Source organism: Podarcis raffonei, chromosome 13 (assembly GCF_027172205.1).
Source record: "Podarcis raffonei isolate rPodRaf1 chromosome 13, rPodRaf1.pri, whole genome shotgun sequence".
In the NCBI taxonomy this organism is placed as follows: domain Eukaryota; kingdom Metazoa; phylum Chordata; class Lepidosauria; order Squamata; family Lacertidae; genus Podarcis; species Podarcis raffonei.
This window is the reverse complement of record NC_070614.1, coordinates 50,668,325-50,685,797: the sequence shown is the minus strand read 5'-3', so window position 1 is coordinate 50,685,797 and position 17,473 is coordinate 50,668,325. Positions and strand designations below refer to the sequence as shown.

Genomic DNA, 17,473 nt, shown 5'->3' with positions numbered 1-17,473 from the left:
TACACTTTTTTACCTGAATAAAATAACATCCTCCTTATGAATTCGCCCGGAGCCTTGCCACTTGGATTGCAATCATTAAAGTACAGTGGTACCTCGGGTTACAGACGCTTCAGGTTACAGACTCCGCTAACCCAGAAATAGTACCTCGGGTTAAGGACTTTGCTTCAGGATGAGAACAGAAATTGCATGGCGGCGGCATGGGAGACCCCATTAGCTAAAGTAGTACCTCAGGTTAAGAACAGTTTCAGGTTAAGAACAGACCTCCAGAACGAATTAAGTTCTTAACCCGAGGTACCACTGTAGTGTTGATGAAGTCTGTTGGTTTATGTAGATCAGCTGGGGCTGAAAACATTTGGAGAGCCGCAGGTTGAAGGAAGGTGATATCAACTGACTCTCATCTCCCCCTCCTTGCATTGGCTGCTATGGCCAAGTTAAACTAGTAGATGAAACTAGAGCCCTTTAAAGCCTGCGTAGTTCAATTCCTAGGATAACAACAATACTTTATTATTTATACCCCGCCCATCTGGCTGGGTTTCCCCAGCCACTCTGGGCGGCTTCCAACAAAATAATAAAAATACAATAAAACATCAGACATTAAAATCTTCCCTAAACAGGGCTGTGAAATCTAGCTTGCTCCAGATAACCTCGTGGGCCAAATATTGTCATTCTCCTGCTTCTAAGGTCTTGCAGCTCCCCCAGTAGCTTCTCCTTCCTCACTGGGCCGTTTTGCTTCTTCTGAGACTTCATCTTCCGGCCTGTGGGAAAGGTGGCTAGGACAATGGATAATAGACTGGACTGGGCCATGGAGACTGGAGCTCAAATTCCTGCCCAGCCATTAAGAAGTTCACTGGGTCCAGTTGGGACATTTCAGGATAATGCCAGAAGGCTGTTACGAGGATGCAATGAATAGGCCAAGCCTCCCTTTTTCTGCCGCAAAGACCCTGGAAGAAGGCTGGGAGACCAAATTTTATTATTACATTTATATACCCTATTTATCTGCCAAGGAGATCAAGGTGTCGCACATGACTCTCCTCCCTGTTTCATCCTTGCCAACAACACTGTGAGGTAGGTTATGACAAATATGTTGGCGATGACTATTCTTTTTGCAATGACTTCGGGGGGGGGGGCTTGTAATGTGTTGTGCTAGATCAAGGGTCAGCAAACGTTTTCAGCAGGGAACCAGTGCACTGTCCCTCAGACCTTGTGGGGGGCCGGACTATATTTTGAAGAAACAAACAAAAAATGAACGAATTCCTATGCCCCATGAATAACCCAGAGATGCATTTTAAATAAAAGCACACATTCTATTTATGTAAAAACACCAGGCAGGCCCCACAAATAACCCAGAGGTGCATTTTAAATAAAAGGACACATTCTACTCATGTAAAAACGCGCTGATTCCCGGACTGTCCGCAGGCTGGATTTAGAAGGTGATTGGGCCAGATCCAGCCCCCTGGCCTTAGTTTGCCTACCCATGTGCTAGATGCTGCATGGTTTTTAACTGTATTTTAATGGCTTCTTTGGGAGGCGAGTGGCGCTGTGGGTTAAACCACAGAGCCTAGGACTTGCCGATCAGAAGGTGGGCGGTTCGAATCCCCGTGATGGGGTGAGCTCCCGTTGCTCGGTCCCTGCTCCTGCCAACCTAGCAGTTCGAAAGCACGTCAAAGTGCAAGTAGATAAATAGGTACCGCTCCGGCGGGAAGGTAAACGGTGTTTCCGTGTGCTGCTTTGGTTTGCCAGAAGCGGCTTAGTCATGCTGGCCACATGACCCGGAAGCTGTACGCTGGTTCCCTCGGCCAGTAAAGCGAGATGAGCACCACAACCCCAGAGTCACCCACGGCTGGACCTAATGGTCAGGGGTACCTTTACCTATAAGTGCAATAAATAAAAATAAATATCTGGAGGCCATTGCATCCTAGACATTAATTAGATGGCATCCCCACAGAATCTTTCTTGAGAGTCTCCAGCAAATATGAAGAGGAGGAGAGTTGTCCCCTGCCCCCCCCCAAAAAAATTCAAAATTAAACCGGCTAAAGTTAAACGCTCCATAGTCTCAAATGGTTATCGAATCCATTATTTTTCATTGGTGCAGCGTGCAAAATTCCAAAGGCCCCTTAGATAAAGGATCAAGATTGGAACGATGATATTGGGAATAAAGGAGAAAAAACAGGAACAAGAAATAAAAAAATTTCTGCTGACCAGAACATGGGAAGTCTTTTTTAAAATATATAATTTGGGATGTATAATTGGCTTTATTATTTGTATTGTGATGTGGCAAGATTTGATATTCTATCTATTGGAGTGTTATTAATGAAAATTAATAAAAATTATTTACAAAAAACAAAATTGCGGAGGCCCCTGGCTCTGCCCGGCTCCTCCCAGTAAATACGGTAAGGCTGCCCTTGCATCAACTCGAGCGACGTCACCGCCCCATGCAAATGAGCTGGCGCATGGCACCCTGGGAAAGCAGGCGGCTCTTCGGCCGGGTTGTTATATGCCGCTCTGCGCAAAGAGCTTTGCCGCGGGAAACGGTGCAGAATGCCGCAGCGGGAGGTGTTTTAATCTCTCGTGAAGAGTTTCCAAGGCAGCTCACTTTTGCGCCACCGTGACCTGAGAGGCTGTGCGCAAAATGGCGGCCCCAGCGTCCAGACATGCTCGCTATCGTCAGTGAGGTATATCCTTACCTGTTCCTCCTCCGGGAGAACAGAACATGATGAACGGAGAGCGCATGAGACATGATTAGAGTCTCCGCTGGCCGGGGAACAGCAACGCCCCGGCCTGCTCCTTTCTGATTTTTACTGACGATCCTTCTCTAAACTCAAACGTTACAAAAGCAGAATTAAGTTTTATTTCTCTACTTAATCCTATTGGTTAGCTGTGCTGTTTTTCTGATTCCTGCATTGCTCGGGGTTCGACTAGATGATCCTTGGGTGGCCCTTCCAACTCTTACACTTCTATTTTCGTGTGATTGGTCAACTGAAGTGTCCATCAGTCGCGCGTTGGCCCGCCTACTTCCACCTTCGTCTTCAATTGGTGGAATACGCCTAGCGGAAAGACCATTGGCCGCTCTTTCTACACTGGCCCCGCCCCTTCCCCCCTTGTTTCCAGGGTGTGCTGTTTACCTGGCGGCCATCCATCCCTTTTTCGGCTCACGTCTCCCAATGCTTGTCGTTTCACAAAATGGCCGACATATCCCGCCCTACGTTGCCTCTTCTCGTTTCTGATTGGCCGGCTTTGGTGTGTGGGGGAGATTGACAAGGTCCTCGTAACCACTAAGCTTGCGCTCGGGCATCTCCCGACTTAACCAACCGGGAGTGAGCATCGTCAAGGGCGCAGAGAAGCAGCCAATCGGTACCCTTCCTCTCCTTTGCAAATCCCGCCCCCTTTCCTAACCCGCATGCTCGAAACTTGACCAATGCAAAGGGACGGAGAGGCGCGCGAGAGGCCCTTCCATTAGCCAATGAGAAAACGGGAGACCCGCTCCCTCGGAAGGGGAGGCGGAGCAGCTGGCTTCTGGTAACCAATTAGGAGGCGCGTCTGGAACGCGGCGGCAGCCAATAGGGCTTCGGGAGGGCAGATTTGAAAAGCGAAGGCAAAGGCGTTTTTGCGGCGACGCGGATGGGAGGCTGTTGGCTGGCAGGTAAGAGAATCTCGCGGGCCGGTGGGAGGGAAAAGGGGTCGGCGGGGCAGGGACGGGGATCCCCCGTGTGCCCCTTCAGGACTGCGGCTCCCACTCTCCCGGACCTGATGGGAGACTGGGATCTGGTATTGCAAGGAGAGCCACAGGGCTGCATGGGGTTGGGTGGATCTCGGGGTAAAAGGCCCAATCCTCACTATGCATTGAAAGCAGCTTCCTAGTTTTTTAAACAATCATGGATCTCCACCCCCCCATAATCCTGGGAACTATAGTTTGCTAAGGGTGCTGAGAGATGTTAGGAGACACCCCTATGCCCCTTCTAAAATTCCCTGTGAGGAGGGATTGGCTGTTGAACTGCTCTGCGAATCATAGATCTTTTTGTGTGTGTGTGTGTTTTGGGGGGGGTGTTTCCTAACAACTCAGCAGCACCCTTACCCAATCTACAGTTCCCAGTAACTCCCCCCCCCCCCGCTGCTTGAAATGGTATGGTGCTGTTTTTTAAAAATGTTTATAGTGCAGTTAAGGCGTTTATTCCAAAATACAGTGGTACCTCGGGTTACATACGCTTCAGGTTACAGACTCCACTAACCCAGAAATAGTACCTCGGGTTAAGAACTTTGCTTCAGGATGAGAACAGAAATCGTGCTCTGACGGTGCGGCGGCAGCAGCAGGCCCCATTAGTTAATGTAGTGCTTCAGGTTAAGAACAGTTTCAGGTTAAGTACGGCCCTCCGGAACGAATTAATTACTTAACCCGAGGTACCACTGTAGTGTGCAGAAAATGGCATCATATGGTTGCTCTCATTTATATTTGATTCATAAAGTCTATAAACTGCTGGATTGTACAAAAAAAAAAATAAAAACCCCAAACCCACCCCACCCTCAAAGCAAGAAGGAAAAAATAGCTCACAGGGAGTGAGGATTATTTTGCCATCATACTACTAACTTGGAGGTATGTTTTTTTGCTTATAATTTCTGTAGCACTTCCCCGGGTATGAAATGCTTTTCAACACATGCTTAAGGTAATTGAATTTGACTGTTAGGTTTTGCATTCGTGAATGCCAGTTTTAGAGATATTGATGTATAGTTAGGTATAGGTGATTGAGAACTCTCCTGCAGCTGGAAGTCACACCATTAAACACACGCTAAATCTGTTCGCAGTAATATTTCAGGATGTGAAATAATATTTTTGCCAGGCTTTGTCAGAACCTTTTCTCAAAAATTAACGACTGTATGCACAGTGGACTCTATCCCCCTATCCCAAACGAGAGCACACTCAAGGCAAGTCAAGAAGTTATCACAAAAATAAAGCTTGCAGGAACATCCCTTCAGGCAAGCTGTGACTTATGCATGTACCTGTACTCAGGCATTCAGTTGTTCTGTGCCCACATTAATAATGGTGTGATCAAATATGGAGCATAAACTGGGGCAGCATACATCCTTACTTTTTAACCTGAAAGTTTCATGTGCTGCAAACAACCATTTGTATGTTTAGAAGGAGTAAACAATATTCTTTCTTTCCAGTGCCTTTCTATTATAAATATATGAATGTGCTTAAAGAGTGTGACACTCTTTAAGCTGCCAAACCAAACACATTAGCAGTACTTTCAGTAACTCTCAGCTGACAACAGGTGGAGGCATACAAAGGTATTCCCTTGCTACTTTAAAAGAATCAGTCGGTATAGTACAGTGGTACCTTGGTTTCAGAACAGCTTAGTTTATGAACAACTTGGATTAAGAACGCTAAAACCTGGAAGTACCGTAGTTGTTTTGGTTTGTGAACTTTGCCTTGGAAGCAGAACATGTTCCGCTTCCTGTTGAGGGTGTTCCATTTGTAAATTGAGTCCCCCGCTGCTATGGGAAAGCACACCTTGGTTTAAGAACACTTTGGTTTAAGAACGGACTTCCGGAACAGATTAAGTTTGTAAACCAAGGTGCCACTGTATAGCTGTGGGAGGATGTTGCTACAGGGCGTATTAGAAGGCCAGGATTGAACAATAAAGACTAGTCTTTTGAAAACCAGTAAAATACTTCAGGGTTTGCTATGCGCACATCCCGAAGTTTACTTAACCCTCTGGTTACGTAAACGGAGGTATGACTTTATTTTTATTGTGAACACAAAATTAAACATGTATTAACAACAGTTTCTGTTAAAAGTGTGATACAGTGAGGCGGAAAAGTATTTGATCCCCTGCTAAATTTGCCTGTTTGCCCTCTTGACGAAGAAATGACCAGTCCCTAATCGTAATGGTAGGTTTATTGTAGCTGTGAGAGACAGAATAACAACAGGGAAACCCCCAGAAACCCAGAAGACAAAAGTCAGAGATTGATGTGCATTATAATGAGTGAAATAAGTATTTGAGCCTCTATCAACCAGCCAGATGTCAGGCTACCTGGTATCTTCACTGTATGTAACAAGCTGAGATTAGAAGCACCTGCTGTAAGGGAGAGGTTTTACCTGTAATCCCAGCTCATTACAATACCTGTACCTGAATTGCATATTAGTTCATGCTTTCTGGAAAAACAAAGAAAAGGTGTTGCTTTTTTTTAAAAAAAGTGGTGACTAGATAGTCTGATTTGGCGCCCACAACCCATGTCCCAGGAGCCATTTGGCACCTAGATTGGTTCAGTTCCGCAGCATGATATCTGTTTACCCTTTGCAGAGTGACTCTTGGGATTCAATACTGGAGCTGCAGTAATTTGGGTCACAATCTTTCTGACTTGGTGCTGGACACCAGAGCTGTGCTGTCTCTCCCTCAGAGGATTCTGAGATCCGATGGTCTTTCAGATCATCTTGTGATCCAAGATGGCAAATAAGGAAAATCTGAGCAGTATGTATAGCCTTTCCAAAGTAAGTCTTTGCCTATATCTGCCACTGCTGGGAAAACGATACGTGGGGTGGGAATGTGTCAACTGTTGTGATGGGTGGTGAAGGAATCTTTATTGGGGTGGTGAGTTAAATTGAGTACAGTGGTACCTCGGGTTACAAACTCTGCTAACCCGGAAGTAGTACCTCGGGTTGAGAACTTTGCCCCAGGATGAGAACAAAAATTGCGTGGTGGCGGCGGGAGGCCCCATTAGGGAAAGCGCGCCTCAGGTTAAGAACGGTTTCGGGTTAAGAACGGACCTCTGGAATGAATTAAGTTCGTAACTTGAGGTACCACTGTATGTGTAACAGACAAAAATTGGATGACTAGTCTTTGACCTTATCTTCTGCTCTTGACAAGAGTCCCATCGTGTGTGTGTGTGTGTGTGTGGTAGCCTGTGGGCTCTAAATTGTGGCTTTTACTAGTATCACAATTATTATTGGGGCTTCAAATGAAGGTATATAACCAATTATGTGAGGGGGAGCATTCTCCGTTATTTTACTTTTCCATGGAAATTTTCCCATTTCATAAGTTCATTGGTAACAGTGGATGGATGTCAGTTGTAAAGACAATTAACACTAGACAAACCCGGCAGTTTCAAAGTTATTTGCTCTGCTGACAAAATACGAGTAATAATAGTAATAATAATAATAATAATTAATATGTTATTTCTACCCCGCCCACCTGGTTGGGTTTCCCCAGCCACTCTGGGCGGCTTCCAACACAAGATTAAAAGTACAAGTACATAAACAAGATAAATCAGATCATTGGAGTGTTTCATAAAACCTACTGATACAAAATACACTGACTTTCTGTCTTTGCACACAGGGCTGTGTGTACGTCTTCATTTAAAAACCACGAAATGTGACCTTGAGTGGGGCTATTTCTTGATTGCGTTGTCCCTTTCCTGCAGTACCGGGTGAACAACATGACAAGTGCTCAGAGGGTTGCCTGTAAGGATACCAACACTCCATCATCCATCACCCCTTCTGGATCGCTTTTGGCCCACAGAGCTATTTCCAGCAGCACAAAGAAAGGTCCGAAGGATTCGGGTGCCCAGAATATGGGTAAGACCTGGTCTCCTTTGTGGAAATTTTTGGAAATGCCTCTCACTGATTCCTGTGCTGCTGAAATTGCCTCAGATGCACCCCATTGCTTTGGGTTTTTCCCAGACTGCTTGTCGTAAAGGATGCTGGGGCTTGTGTTCGTCTTGCCGTGTTATAGATGACGTTGTTTTCTGTTTCCACAGCTGTCGCAGGCAGGGTCCCTATTGAGTCTGGCTCCATGGCTCAGCCGCCAAAGGAAGGCCCGGAGTGAGTTCCCTTGTTACTGGTTTCAGAAAGGTGGCGGTTGCAAATCTGTTTCTGGACTTGGGAATAATAATAATAATAATAATAATAATAATAATAATAATAATAATAATAAATTTTATTTATATCCCGCCCTCCCCAGCCGAAGCCGGGCTCAGGGCGGCTAACAACAATAAAACAGTACAAAAGTACAACACAAACAACACTCTAAAATCATTCATTATAAAATTAATTAAATTCAAGCTACTGGCCACCATTGGGCCAGAGCTCCGCGAAGATTGCCGAGGGAGGGAGTCAGGCTGTGCCCTGGCCAAAGGCCTGGCGGAACAGCTCTGTCTTGCAGGCCCTGCGGAAAGATGTCAAGTCCCGCAGGGCCCTAGTCTCTTGTGACAGAGTGTTCCACCAGGTCGGAGCCACAGCCGAAAAAGCCCTGGCTCTAGTTGAGGCCAGCCTAACTTCTCTGTGGCCTGGGACCTTCAAGATGTTTTTATTTGAAGACCGTAAGTTTCTCTGTGGGGCATACCAGAATGGGTTGGGGCTTGTGTTGTCTGGCTAGCCATGTTTATTTACTTGCTAAATTTCTACTCCTCTCTTCATCCAAAGATCCCAGAGCAGTTTAAATATAAAAACACAAAGATATACAGGCATACCTTGGATCCCAAATGCCTTGGAACTCGGACGTTTTGGCTCCCGAATGCCACAAACCCAGAAGTGATTGTTCTGGTTTTCAAACGTTCTTTTGGAACCCGAACGTCCGACAGAGCTTCCACAGCTTCTGATTGCCAAAACCTATTTGGTGTTTCGCAACTTTCTAGTTGCAGGACCTTAGCCAGACCTAGCAGAGTACACGCAGAAAGAAATGAAAGCAATTGGCGACTTGGCTGCAGACAGGATAGACGAAGCAGGAACCAGGAACTTGTAGTTAGGTGTTTATTATATACAGTGGACTATTTACAGGAACAGAACTCAGATCTTTTGCTAGCTCTCTCTCTTACACTGAACCACTGAACACAGAACTCCAGAACTAACACATTCCAGTTAGTAGGCCATTAATTATCACTCCCTTGAGAGAGTTTGACCAATCAGGGAGCTGTCTCCATGCCTCTGTTATCACCAGGAAGACTTACTCCTTCACAGGACCTTCTGGCTGTCTGCCAAACCTTAATTGACTCTGTGTGGGTAGCTGCACGTACACAGTTTCCCAACAGGAGCTTCCTGCAGCCAATCAGAAGTTGCGATTTGGCTTTCAAACGTTTTAGAAATTGAACGGACTTCCGGAACGGATTCCGTTCGACTTCCAAGGTACGGCTGTAATATCAAACCGAAACAATACCCTGCCAGTTCGAAAGGCCGTAGATTGTTTAATGAGCCAAAGACCTGGGAGAAGAGGGATGCTTTTGCCTGGTACCTAAAGGTATGTAGTGATGGTGCCAGGAGAGTCTCCCTGTGGGGAACAATAGGGTTTCAAGGTGCCCGTCCCCTCCTTGCAACATGACAAAATCCTCTGGGCCGTCATGCCAGCAAACCTGTTCTCCACTCCCCAGGCGCTTATTCACCATTGATGACTTTGAGATCGGGCGTCCTCTGGGCAAAGGCAAGTTTGGGAACGTCTACCTGGCTCGGGAGAAAGAATCCAAGTTCATTGTGGCGCTCAAAGTGCTCTTCAAATCCCAAATGGAGAAGGAGTGTGTGGAACATCAGCTGCGGCGGGAGATTGAAATCCAGTGTCACCTCAGGTACTGCGAAAGACCAAAGGCCTCTGAGCCTCCAAGTTCATAATAGTTTTAACTGTCGGCCTGCTTTGCCCCCTTCCCGTGAGCATCAAAGACAAAAACGGCCAAGGAAGTTTTTGGAAAAGATGGAATCTCTTTGGGTGTAGAAGCTGTTGTCCCTAAAATCCTGTCAGTTTCCGGCTGTACAGGTGATGTTGTTTGTTAAATTTCTGTCCCTTCCAAAGAGCCGGCAAACGAAAAGGAAAAAAAGCAGTGAAAGAATGCTATTAAATTAAAAGCGGTCCCTCAGCTGGCAATTGTGTGGCCCCATGGATTTTCATCCCTTTAATGGAGGGGTCAGCAAACTTTTTCAGCAGGGGGCCAGTCCACTGTCCCTCAGACCTTGTGGGGGGCTGGACTATATTTTGAAAAAAACATGAACGAATTCCAATGCCCCACAAATAACCCAGAGATGCATTTTAAATAGAAGGACACATTCTACTCATGTAAAAACATGCTGATTCCTGGACCATCCGCAGGCCAGATTTAGAAGGTGATTGGGCCGGATCCGGCCCCCTGGCCTTAGTTTGCCTACCCATGTGCTAGATGCTGCATGGTTTTTAACTGTATTTTAATGGCTTCTTTTATTGCAATGCAATAAATTGTGGGCGCCGGACTATATTTTTTTGGGGGGGAATGAACGAATTCCTATGCCCCACAAATAACCCAGAGATGCATTTTAAATAAAAGCATTGTAAAAACACGCTGGTTCCCGGACTGTTTGCGGGCCAGATTTAGAAGGCGATTGGGCCAGATCCGGCCCCCAGGCTTAGTTTGCCTACCCATGCTTTAATGTCTCTTTCCTTTCCTGCCGCTCCCCGGTCGTAGATTCTAATGCGCTTCCCCTTTCCTGCAGCCACCCCAATATCCTGCGCCTTTACAACTACTTCCACGACCGGAAGCGTGTATATCTGATCCTGGAGTATGCCCCTCGGGGGGAGCTCTACAAGGAACTGCAGAAACACCGGCGTTTCGATGAGCAGAGGAGCGCCACGGTGAGCTTGCGCATCACTGCGCCTGGGTTCAGAAGCCCTTGGCAAAGCCTTTTTAACACTCGTGCAGAAATAGAAACCGCTTTGCCAAGGGCCTGAAGTTCAGGGAGGGGTCTAGCCTAATCTCAGTCTGGAATGGGTTCCACGGGCTTGGGTTTTTGGTGGTTATAAGTCGAACATTTGAACCATGGAGGACCAATCAGTAATAACCTCCCCTGAAGACCTCCGTCAACGTGCAGAGATCAGCTGGTCTTTAACGTGTCCTTAAGACTCTAATCTAGCAAATTATATACCAGAATCTTAAACGCGGCCCAGTAACATATGGGCAGCCAGCGCAAGCTTTTAAGAATTGGCGCTGGCAATAGTTTGTTTGCATTAATCAAATATTGAGGTTACCAGTGCATGAATCAACCTGGCCAGGCTATGCCTGTCTAAGAATGGTCATCGTGGGCGCACCAGCTGGAGATGGCAAAATAATAAATTTTATTTATACCCCGCCCTCCCCGGCCAGAGCTGGGCTCAGGGCTGTTAACACCAGTAAAATCACAGTAAAAACATAATAGGGGGAAAAGAGAGGGGAGGAAAAGAAAAGGAAAAAAACCCAATTTAAAATACAGGTTAAAATGCAGCCTCATTTTAATAGTAGCCCATAGATCAAAACCGCAAGGGGAGGGAAACATAAGGGTCAGACAGAGTCCAAACCAAAGGCCAGGCAGAACAGCTCTATCTTGCAGGCCCTGCGGAAAGATATCAAGTCTCTTGTGACAGCGTTCTACCATGTCGGGGCCAGTGCTGAAAAGGCCCTGGCCCTAGTTGAAACCAATCTAGCCTCCTTGAGGCTTGGGACCTCCAAAGTGCTGTTATTTGTGGACCTCAAGGTCCTCTGCGGGGCATACCAGGAGAGGCGGTCCCGTAGGTACGTGGCTGATCTGTTTGGCTGTCATTCAAAGGGTGCAGTTTGAGGTTACCCAGTGCACCAAAGGAGCAGGGCGGTGGGTTCAAGTCTCTGTCGGATAGCAAGGCACTGGTGTCCCAAGTTGTACGCAATGGACCCTTCTTTGCTTCACCTCTGCAGTACATGGAAGAGCTGGCTGATGCCCTCCTCTACTGTCACAGCAAGAAGGTCATTCACCGTGACATCAAGCCGGAGAACTTGCTTATGGGGCTGAAGGGGGAGCTGAAGATTGCTGATTTCGGCTGGTCCGTGCATGCCCCCTCGCTCAGGTAAGGGGGGCACCCTTGGTTTGGTTCGCCCTGGTGGTTTGCCCGGGATATCTGAGGCCCTAGTTCTTCACTGTGCTGCCCCAGATCCCTTCAGCTCTTAACCGCCCTTGGCCTCCTGCTCTGCCTCAGGAGAAAGACCATGTGTGGGACTATGGACTACCTGCCCCCTGAGATGATTGAAGGCAAACCACACAACGAGAAGGTGGACCACTGGTGCATCGGGATCCTGTGTTACGAGTTCCTGGTGGGGCACCCCCCCTTCGAGACCGCCTCCGCCCCGGAGACGTATCGCCGCATTGTATCGGTGAGCTTCACAATTGGACCACAACTGTCACTCGCACCAGCCATTTCCGTGCAGAGTTACTGGGTTGCGCCAGGAGGGTTCTGCTAGCCTCAAGCTCATAGCACCGGGGGACTCTAGCCCCAAAGGGGATTGTCCCAAGAAGTGGTGCAAAAGAGGGAGGGGGGAAGAGAAAGAGACAAAAGCAGAGGACTAGGAGCTTATGTGGCAGCAGAACTGGTGAAAAGCATAGGGCCAATTCTTGCGGCTTCAGAATGGAGTGGGCCACCCGGTGTCAGCAACAATGATTACCGTATTTTAGCTCAATAAGACGCACGTTTTTTCCTCCTAAAAAAGGGGAAACGTCCGTGCGTCTTATGAAGCAAATGCTGCATGGAGGAGGGACATGTAAGCGGCATGTCCGCTTTGCTGCTTTAAAGCGAGCCATGACAGGCGGACGGGAGCCATGGCTCCCCTTCCTTCATTCAGAATATTTTTTCCCGTGTTTTCCTCCTCTAAAAACTAGGTGCGTCTTATGGTCAAGTGCATCTTATGGAGCAAAAAATACGGTGATTGCAGTTGCTTCCTGGCTAGATCTTTGCTGCCCACAATGCAGAACCCACCACTGGTCCTGGCTGCCACTTTCCTCAGGGCTGTAGACACGTATCCTGAATAGGCTACAACCCTTTCATGAGAGCTTAGAGGCACTGCAATGCACATTTCTGGGAAATCGAGGCTTGGAGCCCATGTGGGATTACTGGCTACAATTTTGGACTTTAAAAGCTGGGAAAACCCAGGCTCCCCTCTCCCATCCTTCAAGCAGGCCTTGGGCCCACCTCTCTAGATCTAGCTTTCCTCGGAGGGTGGGTGTGAGAATGTGGGTGGGTGTGGGGAACGGAGGGCAGCCTTGTGCACATGAAGACCCTTCAAGGTGTTTTGGAGGAAGAGACACATACAATGAATGAATGAATGAATGAATGAATGTTTATTTGCGTCAGCCATCGGCCATAGCAACAATACAACAATGCAATATATAAAAAACTGATATAAAAAGCCGATTATATGAAACACACTTTAGGGTCCTGATTCAGCAGTCAAATAGTGGGCCTTATTCTGATTGCCCCAGCTAAAAACCTTGCAAACTTTGCTGTTACCTACCTGCTCATCTTGATCTGCCAAGAGAAAGGGCACTGTGGCAGTGGTTGGATGACCTGGAATGGACAATAAAAGAGGGGTGATCATCTCATTCCTCAAGTCTTTATAAAGAGTGAAAGCCAGAAGGGCATGTGCCACCGATTCGGGACTGCCATCTCCACAGGGACATAAGCCTTTTTTCGTGTGGAATCTGCTGGAATTGTCCCTCAAGTACAGCCGAGGGCAGTACATTCAATCTTGCGAGGATAAAAGCGTGTCTATATTTTGGGATTGCTAGGTTATGCAGGTAGGGTGCCAGAGAGTCGAAATGGGAAGGTGGGAAATAGTTATACCATGGGCAAAAATTCCTTATACATACACAACATACCAACTGGCTGAGCACAGGCTGTCTAGCAATAAAGTAGGCAAAAATGAGATCTCCCTTCCACCATGTCTTCTGATAATTCAGAATAGGGAAAAGTACCTGGGGAGAGGGGTACAGCGATCTATGGAGGAGGATGTAATATGGCACAGCCCTCCCTCCAGGAAGATCTACTTGGGTTGAATGGCACAGGCTTGCTGGCATAGACTGGATTTAGTGGGTATGACTGTGCTTCCATTACCCCATTTTGGAAGAAGAGTTATTGCAAAGCATGGCAACTTCCTTGCAGTGCTTCTCTGTGCACAGTAGGGGATTCCTGCACGTGCTGGAGAGGGAATTGAGGGGCAGATGGGGCTCGTCCACCTGTGAAAGTAGCCCATCTTGGAGAAGGAAAGCTTGGTGCTGTTGTAAACAAAATCTGCCCTTTTCCCCTTATGGGGTATCCAAGAGCCCGTATAGAGTCCTTACGTGGGTTCCCTATTGGTAGGAGAAAATAATAGAGGCCAACCGGAGAATATTGAGAAGCAAAGCAGCTAGTAAGCCTGATCTTTATTAAAGCTGTTGCAACAGGGTGCTCCCTTTACATGCAGGAAAGGAGGAGGCCCCAGAACAAAGGTGTGTCCGCCCTTATATAGATATTTTAAATTCCCTGCCCTGGAGCTCCAGACGACCCCTCCATACATCGTACATACATCACAGAAGGGGTGTAACCCAAGACCACCCCCCACAAACATAACTACATCACAGAAAAGGTGGTCTACAACAGAAATTTGAGTGTTGTTGTTTTTCCTGTCTGCTAGGTTATCTGATAATGCCCCATCTGATTGCCTTTCCTGGTAGTCTGCCCATTCCTTTGAAAAGGTGATTTCTAAATTCCTGTAACAAGGAAGGTTTTTCCACCTCCTCTCTCCTTGCAAAGAAACATTTGGTCAGCTTGGGAGTCAAAATGGTTTCAGGACTGCCTTCCTGTGCTGCTTCAGACATGTGGTTTATATATTTATGTACGTGTTTGCTTGGTACATTTATGAACATTTATTATATACAGTGGTACCTCAGGTTACATACTTAATTCATTCCAGAGGTCCGTTCTTAACCTGAAGCACCACTTTAGCTAATGGGGCCTCCTGCTGCTGCTGCACCGCCGGAGCACGATTTCTGTTCTCATCCTGAAGCAAAGTTCTTAACCTGAAGCACTATTTCTGGGTTAGCGGAATATGTAACCTGAAGCGTATGTAACACGAGGTACTACTGTATCTAAGACTTTAAAATTCTTATAACAATGCTAAACTTCCACTGCCTTGTGGGATATCTTTGGAAGAATAAATGGCTAAGGAGTGGAGTCCCTAAGAGGTTAGATGGCACCTTGTACCCCTTGTACTTCCAGCAACTCCTGCAGCCAGGCTGGTGCCAAACGTCTTCCTCTACTTTCCTTTGGACCACATCAGCCGAGACGAGAGGGTGGTTTTGTTGTCTGGGTAGCCCAGGACTTCAAGGCACACTGCCCAGGCTTGCGCCCCAGGAAGGTCGCTTTGGTGCTGCTAGCGCAGCCGTTTGACTTCACCCCCAGAAGTACACTCCATTGTCTTTTGAGACGGATGCCAGCAATAGTACAATTGACACTCTTGGGGATAGAAAGTCTGAGGAAGTACCATAAAAGTCTAGAATGCCTCCTCCTGGCCAAATTTTTGAGAGATTCTTAAGAGGACCCTCTAAAGACGCTGAATATTTAGCAGATCATTGTACAGAGCCTTCTTAAAAGGTAAAGGGACCCCTGACCATTAGGTTCAGTCGTGGCCGACTCTGGGGTTGTGGCGCTCATCTCGCTTTACTGGCCAAGGGAGCCGGTGTTCTGGGTCATGTGGCCAGCAGGACTAAGCCGCTTCTGGTGAACCAGAGCAGCACACGGAAACGCCGTTTACCTTCCCACCGGAGCGGTACCTATTTATCTACTTGCACTTGACGTGCTTTCGAACTGCTAGGTTGGCAGGAGCAGGGACCGAGCAACGGGAGCTCACTTGCTTCCTGCCTAAATACCATATTTTTTGCTCTATAATATTCACTTTTTCCCTCCTAAAAAGTAAGGGGAAATGTGTGTGCGTCTTATGGAGCAAATGCATGCTGCGCAGCTATCCCAGAAGCCAGAACAGCAAGAGGGATTGCTGCTTTCACTGCGCAGCGATCCCTCTTGCTGTTCTGGCTTCTGAGATTCAGAATATTTTTTTCCTTGTTTTCCTCCTCCAAAAACTAGGTGGGTCTTCTGGTCTGGTGCGCCTTATAGAGCGAAAAATATGGTATGTTACCAATGCAAGTACCAGAGGTGTCTTTCCAAGTGTGTGTGAGAGAGAAATGCGTTCAGAAGCCGAGGAAGCATCTGTTCCTTGCTAAATCCTCCCATGCCTGCTTTACTCTGGTTCCTGGTCTTGACTCCCTTTTCTCTCTCTCCCGTACCCAAATACAGGTAGACCTTAAGTTCCCCCCGTTTGTGACAGAAGGCGCCCGGGACTTGATTTCAAAGCTGCTGCGCCACAACCCGGCTGATCGACTGCCACTTCAGGGTGTGATGGAGCACCCTTGGGTGAAAGCCAACTCGCGGCGGGTGCTGCCTCCAGTCTATAACGCTGGGCCTGTGAACTAGCTCTGAGGAGGGACGCATGAGGAGGGACTGGTCATAACCGAGCGATGGCCCAGGAAGAATTTTGGTTTGGTTGTATTTTAAGGCTTTCTTTCAAATGATTGTAGGGTCTGAATTTTATTTTATTTTATTTTATTTGCTCCTGAAGGGCCTTGCTGGAAGAACTGATAGGCGAGTAGTGTATTTCTGCCTGCTGGGAGATAAACTTGCCCCTCCAAGCTTCTGGAGGAGCTGGCTTTGATTGCTTCAGAGTCCGTATTGAAAAATGGGTGTTGCTTCAGTTGGAACTGAAGGCCTTTAATCCTTACTCTCCGAAAAGCTCTTTTTAATAGGCCCACAGTCACCCAGACCGTTCTAAGACATTGATCTTGTGGCATTATCCTACGGAGATGTTTGCATCTTTAATAAAACTAATATTATTTTTTATATATACTTGATTGGCTGTGCCTTCTCTTCCTTCGTCCAGCTGAAACTTTGGATGGTTATTTCCGATTTCCTCAAAGCGCAGAAACAGATGGGTGGGGTTTGGCTTGACACAGAGGACTCATTGTTATGCTGGGGGCGGTGGCTCGGGCTGAGTGTACATGTACTTTCCTGCCCTGCCATAAACTCTTCCTTTGGACTTTCCAAAAGACAGCTTGAGGAATTTGGCTAGAAGAAGAAAGCAGGTGTGGAAGTTATGCTTTGCAGGCCTGTGTTGGTCAGTGCGGGAAAGCAGAGATTTTGTGTATGCTGCATGGAGCTCCACAATGGGAGAGAGAATTTCAAGAACTAAAAGCATAAATGGAATATTCAACGGAAAGGGCTAATTCTCACTGAGGGGGGTAACACAGCAGTTGCATGTAGTGCCCCAACTGCCTTCTAAAATAAGGCATAAAAATAGCCAGTGAGGCTGTACAGTGGTACCTCGGGTTAAGTACTTAATTCGTTCCAGAGGTCCGTTCTTAACCTGAAACTTTTCTTAACCTGAAGCACCACTTTAGCTAACGGGGCCTCCTGCTGCCCCATGTTCTTTTCCTGAAGCAAAGTTCTCAACCTGAAGCACTATTTCTGGGTTAGCGAAGTGTGTGACCTGAAGCGGATGTAACCCAAGGTACAACTGCAGTTGGAAGCAGAAAAGCAATAGGGTAGAGAGGCTTCTTAAAGTTTCTACTCTTGTGGCACTGATACGTTTAAAATTGCAGCCCTCTGATTTCTTTAGCTGCCAGAGTACAGTGGTACCTCGGGTTAAGTACTTAATTCGT

The 17,473-nt window shown here is 47.1% G+C and overlaps 1 protein-coding gene and 1 non-coding gene across 6 annotated transcripts; both read left to right on the top strand.

The window, feature by feature from the left end:
* The first annotated feature begins 2,661 nt into the window (after nt 1–2,661).
* On the top strand, nt 2,662–2,793 carry LOC128401082 (U8 small nucleolar RNA). Its single transcript, XR_008327430.1, has one exon. It is a non-coding gene; the product is annotated as a U8 small nucleolar RNA (small nucleolar RNA).
* A 534-nt stretch (nt 2,794–3,327) lies between these two features.
* Nucleotides 3,328–16,653, top strand: AURKB (aurora kinase B). 5 transcript variants are annotated; one of them, XM_053362834.1, is made up of 10 exons: nt 3,346–3,640; nt 4,618–4,658; nt 6,300–6,487; nt 7,417–7,570; nt 7,753–7,816; nt 9,358–9,549; nt 10,442–10,580; nt 11,653–11,801; nt 11,931–12,105; nt 16,056–16,653. In XM_053362834.1, the coding sequence occupies exons 3-10, from the start codon at nt 6,443–6,445 to the stop codon at nt 16,230–16,232; spliced, it is 1,095 nt and encodes a 364-aa protein (XP_053218809.1). In that variant the 5' UTR covers nt 3,346–3,640; nt 4,618–4,658; nt 6,300–6,442; the 3' UTR covers nt 16,233–16,653. The 5 variants fall into 5 exon arrangements, with proteins under 5 accessions (XP_053218812.1, XP_053218809.1, XP_053218811.1 ...); XM_053362835.1 differs by lacking the exon at nt 3,346–3,640 and adding an exon at nt 3,661–3,765; XM_053362837.1 differs by lacking the exon at nt 6,300–6,487 and having other exon boundaries at nt 3,328–3,640.
* The last annotated feature ends 820 nt before the right edge of the window (nt 16,654–17,473 follow it).

Bases quoted from the DNA above. Each gene is read 5' to 3' on its own strand.
- AURKB (XM_053362836.1), top strand. From the start codon at position 6,443: ATGGCAAATAAGGAAAATCTGAGCAGTATGTATAGCCTTTCCAAA. The intron at 6,488-7,416 runs GTAAGTCTTTGC...CCTTTCCTGCAG, and splicing joins GTATGTATAGCCTTTCCAAA to TACCGGGTGAACAACATGAC. The intron at 11,802-11,930 runs GTAAGGGGGGCA...GCTCTGCCTCAG, and splicing joins GTGCATGCCCCCTCGCTCAG to GAGAAAGACCATGTGTGGGA.